Source organism: Peromyscus eremicus, chromosome 12, assembly GCF_949786415.1.
Source record: "Peromyscus eremicus chromosome 12, PerEre_H2_v1, whole genome shotgun sequence".
NCBI classification, from domain to species: Eukaryota; Metazoa; Chordata; class Mammalia; order Rodentia; family Cricetidae; genus Peromyscus; species Peromyscus eremicus.
The window spans coordinates 36,814,157-36,822,297 of NC_081428.1; the positions used below are offsets into that span (position 1 = coordinate 36,814,157).

At 36.2% G+C, this 8,141-nt stretch overlaps 2 protein-coding genes across 2 annotated transcripts; both read left to right on the forward strand.

Moving 5' to 3' along the window:
• The first annotated feature begins 228 nt into the window (after positions 1–228).
• On the forward strand, positions 229–1,146 carry LOC131922624 (olfactory receptor 5AC1-like). The gene has a single exon (XM_059277449.1). It carries the CDS (start codon positions 229–231, stop codon positions 1,144–1,146), a length of 918 nt encoding a protein of 305 aa, XP_059133432.1.
• Positions 1,147–6,551: 5,405 nt separating this feature from the next.
• On the forward strand, positions 6,552–7,469 carry LOC131922544 (olfactory receptor 5AC2-like). The gene has a single exon (XM_059277363.1). The coding sequence runs from the start codon at positions 6,552–6,554 to the stop codon at positions 7,467–7,469; it is 918 nt and encodes a 305-aa protein (XP_059133346.1).
• Positions 7,470–8,141: the final 672 nt, after the last annotated feature.

Consider the following 8,141-nt stretch of genomic DNA (forward strand, 5'->3'; position numbering starts at 1 on the left):
GCTACTTTTCAGATAATGGCATGTTATAGAATATATACACAAAATTGTTTAGAAAATGCTTCCTCTTTCAGGAAAGCTACAAAAGCAGAAACAGTACACTTTGTTTTTGTTTATTAGAAGATTTTGGCATGTACAATGTGAACTATAATATGATCCTATTCTCATTGAGTATTGGCCATGTTTTCTTTGTCTCATTTCTCTTTGCAGTGAGCAGCCTGAGGGGTTGTGATGGAAGGAAACAGGACTCTGCTGACTGAGTTTGTCCTCAGAGGAATAACAGATCGTCCAGAACTGCAAGTCCCCCTCTTCTTGGTGTTCTTCTTCATCTATGTTATCACTTTGGTGGGCAACCTCGGCTTAATCTTTCTTGTCTGGAAGGATACCCATCTTCACACTCCCATGTACCTTTTCCTTGGAAATTTAGCCTTTGCTGATGCTTGTACTTCATCCTCTGTGACTCCAAAGATGCTTATGAAATTTTTAAATGAGAATGACATGATATCTCTGGGTGAGTGTTCCGCCCAATATTACTTTTTTTGTTTTAGTGCAACCACAGAAATTTTCCTATTGGTAGCGATGGCCTATGACCGCTATGTAGCCATATGCAACCCTCTGCACTATGCTGTTGTGATGTCCAAAAGACTCTGCACTGTGTTAATAAGTATGTCATATATAATTGGTTTTATAAATCCTGCAGTTCATGTAGGACTATTATTCAGATTAACTTTCTGTAGGTCCAATGTTATTGAACATTTCTACTGTGATTTCTTGCCAGTCTATACAATCTCTTGCACTGATCCATCTCTTAATGCATTGGTGATTTTTATTTTTGCTTCTTCCATACAAATCAGTACCTCTGTGACCATTGTAGTCTCTTATGCCCGTGTTCTATTTGCTGTCCTGAACATGAAGTCTAAGAAGGGCAGAAAGAAAGCCTTCTTCACCTGTAGTGCCCATCTGTTTTCTGTCTCTTTGTTCTATGGTACTCTCCTCTTCATGTATATGAGTCCTGGGTCTGCACCAGGCAAACAACAGGATAAAATATATTCATTGTTCTACACAGTTGTGATTCCTCTGCTAAACCCCTTTATTTATAGCTTAAGAAACAAGGAAGTTTTAGGTGCTCTGAAAAGATTTATAAAATGATCTTTTTTTTATATTTCAAAATATTTTGTATCACCTTTTCCTCTCTTTTGCAATGCATCATAAAATTTGAGCCTGTGTTTTGCATATAATTGAAATTTTACACATTTTTCATTAAAGGAATAAAATGTTAGTCTGTGATAGTCTGTCTTAGTCACATTATTATAAAATGTTAATATGGACTTTAATAACTAATCCCTGTCATTTGTTGTTTTGAAATCCATACTCTCTGTTAAAGTTCTTTATTAAATTAATTTCTTTATTAAATTAATAAACTTTTGGTTTATGATCTATATCACAACTCTGAGTTTATTTTTATCTAAAAGCATTTCTGGTGCACAAATGATTTTTTTAATACCCATTTTTCCACTCCTAACCATTTCTATAGCAAAGTTCATTTAAATAATCTGTAGTTCTATTTCCAGTACATAGATAAATAATACTTATGTATCATGTGACAAAGAAGGATCCCATCCAACAACTTAAATGGACTATTTGTTGAGACTCAAGAGTAATCTGAAAGAGATCAATATTTATTTTACATGCACTGAAAGTTCACAATGTTAAAATATTAAAACTCACAATAAGCATTTTTTTTCATGGAACTTAAGAAGACAATTTTAAATTCTTACAAATGGTCTTTTTGCTGCCTGTGCCTATCTTTGTTTTCACATATTTCTTTGGCTCTGACCCAGAGATTTGGATATGTCTTCCAGCTAAGATCTCCAAATGTATCTCATTAGGAGGAGGGTGAACAGACACACTGTGCTTCATGTCTTCAGCCACATGAAGTCAACAGCATCATTCAGGAATATTCTTGTCATGGCTGTTTATAATTTCTCTGGGTATTGAAACAATATGAGAAAGAGGGAAACAAGTTGAACAGTATCAACTGCAGAAACCACAAGGTAGAATATTTGAAAACATGACTCTACTATTTTCTCAAAATTGTTAAAGGAAATGGATCAAAACTGTGGTATGGAGGTGAAATGGCCTCATAGGCTCTCACACAGGACACTTAATTCCCATCTGGTGCCACTATTGGAATATTAAGAAATTTTTAAGAGGTGGAGCCCTGCTTGTGGAGTTGGGTCAGTACAAGCAGGCTTTGAGTCCCAATAGCCTCACCCACTCCACTTCTTATTTTGCTCTGCTTCCTGAGTGTGCATACAATATCAGCCACAGGGACTGTATTCTCCAGGAAACGCAAACCTTAATCCATGCTTTACCTTTTTACACAAAGCAGCTCAGACAGAAGACTGGCACCAGGCAGTGTTGTTGTTCTGATTGTCCTGACCTTGTGGTTCTTAGGCCTTGGGAAGTCCTTTGCAGCAGGAGCACGGAATAGTTTGAAACTTAGGGCAAGAGAAGCCCTCCACTCCTACAAGCAGAGCTTAATAGGCCATTCTAATGGGAGTTTGAAATGTCAGGAGGTAGTGTAAAGATATTGGACCTTTAAGCCTGCCTCATGATGTTACAGAGGGAAGTAAGGATGGCCTAGAGGACAGGGTATACTGTGGCAAAGAATCTTATGACACCCCTAAAAACTGGATGGAGACTGAATTAAAAAGTACTGGCCTAATACATTCTGTAGTAGAAAATTTAAGTTAGGGAAAAATTCAGGTTATGCTATGGTTATATTTCACTATTTTCATTCATATATATATCAGAGAGAGAGAGAGAGAGAGAGAGATTGAGAGAGAGAGAGAGAGAGAGAGAGAGAGAGAGAGAGAGAGAGAGAGAGAGAGACTATTAGTAATAGTTGGTTTTAAATGCGGCGCTTGTTACCGTGCGAGAAAGGTCACGAGGCACGACAAAACCCAGTATCAGAGCTTTAGTAAGAGGGGGGGCAGAAGAGAGTGACCAGGCCTGTGAAAGACATGTTCAGGGGGAGAGACAGTGGGGAGGAGGAGAGAGCAGAAGAGAGGGGAGGAGTCTGTGATCTGCTTTTTAAGGATTTCCCTGCACCTGTGCATGTGGGCTTAGGGAGCTACATCATGCATGCACAGATTGCATAGTCATGCAGCGCATTTATGACGTAAGACCCCTTTCTTAGCTACTGAACGGTCTTAGCATGTACGGTCATTCACCATTGATTGCATGTGAATTAGTAAATGCTGGCTTCAAATAAAAAATGCTATGGGAACACATGATAATTTTCATAAAGGTAATTAATATCCATACTAAACTCTGTATTTATAAAATATTTTTTCTATATATTATAATACAATTATTGATAAAAGTTTAATAAAGTTGGTAAGTCAATTACATCTAAAATATCTAAAGAATGTCAGTGGAGTGAATACATTTATTTATAACTGACCTTTAATATTTGGGTTTTAGAAAGCTACTAAGCCTATGTAAGAACAGTTACAAGAGGTTGATTAATAATAATTGGCTGAATAATAAAGAATGGTAAGTAGATTGATTTAATCCTACAGGGAATTTTGGTAGCATTGGGGGAATTTTAGTACTGAATTTAAAAATAGGATTGATGATGATAAGAAATAAATACCCCCTACAACCTGCTTTTGCTAAAGAAAATTGACATGAGAAGGACAGTGGTCACTGACACTCTTGTTCCTGAAACTTGAGTATCTTCATGGAAATTTAAGCTTCGCGGCATCCATGTCTGCAGCTGTTTTCATAGGAGTCTGGTGAGCACAATACTACTGTCATTTTTTAATAGTTCACCCACTTCATTAGAAAAAGTTTATCATAATGTGTGAATATCTGCATAGAAATAATAATGTGGAAACATCTTTAAAGGAAATTTTCTAACAAATGTGACACACAACAGTCCTAAAAAGCTAAATGAAATATTTTGTTATTTTGTCCACCTTCTCTAAATCCCTGCTGACTCACAGCTATGTTTATACACCAAAGATTTGTGCTCAGTCATGTGACTTTGTAAGAGTCTATGTGGTCAACTGCTATGTTTTGATTCTTATTAAGTAAAATTACCCGTTCTGACGTTTACTTTGGAAATTTCCATAGTCAAGATGAATTTCTGGTTCCTGGAGTCACAGGACTGTGTGGCTTCTCAGGGCATCTATGCGTCCTTCCTCACCTGGTTATTGGATTCCTTGGGAATCCTGGAATATGGAGAAAGGAAGAGCCCCACAGCTACAGCATCTGTTTCATGTTAAATGTTTGGAAAATATAAAGCAAAGCTCATCTTATGTTTTTTTTGAGATGTGACAGGGGAACATTTAATAATTTTGACAAATATTAACCTGCTTATCTGCTATTGTGTTTCAGCATCCTACAAAACTCTAAGCAAATTTTCTCTTTCCTATTCCCAATAAAGATGGAGGTGAAGTAATTCCACAGAACAGTTTTTCTCTTTAGTTGAAATAAAGACATTAAAAGTACCCTGTGCAACTTTCTGTACAATATTTCAGTTCTTCTGCATGCATTATTGCCTTAAGACTATTCTTTGTCCACATTCTTTTAAAAAGATCTCTATTTTACACTCTTTAAAAAAAGATAAAGCAAATGATTTGAGAAAAAAATCGTTTCTCAAAATCAAAGATAAGGTCACTGAGCTGTTAGCTAGTTTTATAAAAAAAAATAGGCTGCTAAGATTAAAAATAAATGCAAATGTGTATGCTGGTAGGAAACCCATTTGACTGGTCTCATCTTAGTGCTCTATGACTTTTCTTATTCATTGGATATTTAGACACCAAAACCTGGCATTTCTAGTCATCAGCTCCAACTGTAGATTAACAATACAGTGATGCAAATATGCAAATCAACTTATGCCCAGAATTGTGCATATTATCATTACAGAAACATAGTAAAGTAGTCCCAACTTGAACGCTCTCCCTGCTATATTCTAGGATCTGGCACCATTGTCCTGGCCGATTACACTCATGGGTACATGTGGCTTGGTGAAATTTTCTGCCTTGCATGTTATGTACGGTCATTATAAGTTAGGTAGCTTCATGTTTTACCTACTTGACCCTTTTTATATAAACATAGTTTTTATCTCTTACACTGAATGCAAATATTGGAGACACTGGACATTCATACTATGGTGATGTGTTCTGGAATATTAAACAGCACCTTTAATTTCATAATCTTCCTCAAAGAAATTAAAGGCTCTGGAAACACCATGACATTGTTAACAATCTCTTTAAAACCATGAACAACTGAAATATTAAAAGACATTCTTAATTCACTGGACAATTTTCCAAACAGGCGTGTTTAAATTTCATTTCTCAGCTCTATCATTAATATGTAAAAAATTGTGGAAATGTGTGCATTTGTGTTTTATCTCAAAATGAAAGTGATTGTAACACCATGAATTAACATTCTTAACAGGTTCTTTGTTACAAACTAAAAATTATAATATTTTAATTCAAGTGTCTTTAATCCCATGAGGAAATGAATTAATGCTTCTCTACTTGTATTTTGTTGAAAACAAAACATGAAAAGTTGTATTCAAAATTCGTGGTTGTTTTATATATGTGCAATCAGGTAGCATATATGAAAGGGATAGAAGGAGCAGAAACATTTTAATTTACCATCTTATCTGATCTGTTTATGTCTTAGAAGGGTAAACACACAAATAAAACTAATACCAAAAGCACAGTCCACTCTTCTCCCATATAAGAACATTTGAAAGATACATATGAAAAGGAAGTAGGACAATCCAATTTGAGAAGGTGAAGGGAAACATCAGAGGAGGGAGATAAACGTGGAGAGAGTTAGAATGTTCAAAACCATTGAAAATTAGAATGGAAATGTCATTATGTATACAATACGTCACACAAAGAGACATTTCAGCTACAGCTTGTTTTTAAAGTATTTTAGTATAAAGTATATTCTTCATTTTTAATCATTCTAAATTTGTATAAAAGTTACATATTATGAATGTATTTAAATGAAACATAATCTTAATGTATATTAAATTATACATAAATTATAGTTATTAGGCCAATGTACATAAAGCCAGGTAAATCAATGTGTATGTCCTCTTCAGTTACTTTTCATACATTGGTATGATATAAATAAAATGTATACATCTGGAGCTGGAGAGATGGCTCAGTAGTTAAGAGCACTTGCTGCTCTTCCAGAGGGCCTGGGTTCTATTCCTAGCACCTACATGACAGCTCACAAATGTCTGTAACTCAAGTTCCAGATTATCTGACACCCTCATACAGACATATATCCAGGCAATACACCAATGAACATAGATTAAAAAATGTATACATCAAAATTTCTCAGAAAAACTTATCCTGTTTCATGAAGGTTTCACAAGCAGAAACAGTACACTTTTCTTGTTTATTAAGGAGACTCTGGCATGTACAATGTGAACTATAATATGATCCTGTTCTCACTGGGTGTTGGCCATGTTTTCTTTGTCTCATCTTTCTTTGCAGTGAGCAGCCTGAGGAGGTGTGATGGAAGGAAACAGGACCCTGCTGACTGAGTTTGTCCTCAGAGGAATAACAGATCGTCCAGAGCTGCAAGTCCCCCTCTTCCTGGTGTTCTTCTTCATCTATGTCACCACCATGGTGGGCAACCTTGGCTTAATCTTTCTCATCTGGAAGGATCCCCATCTTCACACTCCCATGTACCTTTTCCTTGGAAATTTAGCCTTTGCTGATGCCTGTACTTCATCCTCTGTGACTCCAAAGATGCTTATGAAATTTTTAAATAAGAATGACATGATATCCCTGGGTGAGTGTTTTGCCCAATTTTATTTTTTTTGTTTTAGTGCAACCACAGAAATTTTCCTATTGGTAGCGATGGCCTATGACCGCTATGTGGCCATATGCAACCCTCTGCACTATGCTGTTGTGATGTCCAAAAGACTCTGCACTGTGTTAATAAGTATGTCATATATAATTGGTTTCCTAAATCCTATAGTTCATGTGGGATTAATATTCAGATTAACGTTCTGTAGGTCTAATGTTATTGATCATTTCTACTGTGAAATCATGCCACTCTATACAATCTCTTGCACGGATCCATCTCTTAATGCATTGGTGGCTTTTATTTTTGCTTCCTCCATACAAATCAGCACCTCTTTGACCATTGTAGTCTCTTATGCCCGTGTCCTATTTGCTGTCCTGAACATGAAGTCTAAGAAAGGCAGAAAGAAAGCCTTCTTCACCTGTAGTGCCCACCTGCTCTCTGTCTCTTTGTTCTATGGCACCCTCCTCTTCATGTATGTGAGTCCTGGGTCGGGATCAGGCAAACACCAGGACAAAATGTATTCACTGTTCTACACAGTTGTGATTCCTCTGCTAAATCCCTTTATTTACAGCTTAAGAAACAAGGAAGTTTTAAGTGCTCTGAAAAAAGTCATAAAATGATCACTGTCTTCTGAAATTTTCAGGGTATTTAGTAGTTTTTCTTCTTTCCTGCAGTGCATCATAATATTTGATTGTGTGTTTTGAATATGAAAGAAATCTTACCTATTGTTAGACTACACACACGTCTAATTGTGCAATTATTATTAAAATGTTAAATGTGTATTTTAAAAGTCATTCACGGTTATTTGTTATTTTCTATCTGTACTCCTCATTGCTTTAATCCATAGATACCTTGTCTCTGATTTTTGCCTGCTCTTGGGACTCCTTCCCTCCTATTGGGTTGCCATTCCAGACTAGATATGAGGGCTTTTACCTTGTCTTACTGTACCTTGTTTTGTCGTGTTTGGCTGTCATCTCTCGGAGGCCTGCTCTTTTCTGAAAGGAAACAGACGTAGAGTGGATCCTGGGGAGAGGGGAGGTGGGTGGAAGCTGGGAGGGGTGGAGGGAGGAATAACTGTGCTCAAGATGTACTGTATGAGAGAAGAATCTGTTTTCAATAATAGTAATAAAAAAGAAACAACTACAAGAAAAAGAAAGAAAGAAAGAAACTCTTGCTTTCCATACGGTACATACATTCTAAAATTCTTGATTTTATAGTATTGAAAATATTCGTGAATCCCTTATTTATATGAAAGATACAGACAGAGAGTGAGAGTGTGTGTGTGTGTGTGT

What these genes read in the sequence shown, in the direction of transcription:
- LOC131922544 (XM_059277363.1), top strand. Translation starts at nt 6,552, where the DNA reads ATGGAAGGAAACAGGACCCTGCTGACTGAGTTTGTCCTCAGAGGAATA.
- LOC131922624 (XM_059277449.1), top strand. Translation starts at nt 229, where the DNA reads ATGGAAGGAAACAGGACTCTGCTGACTGAGTTTGTCCTCAGAGGAATA.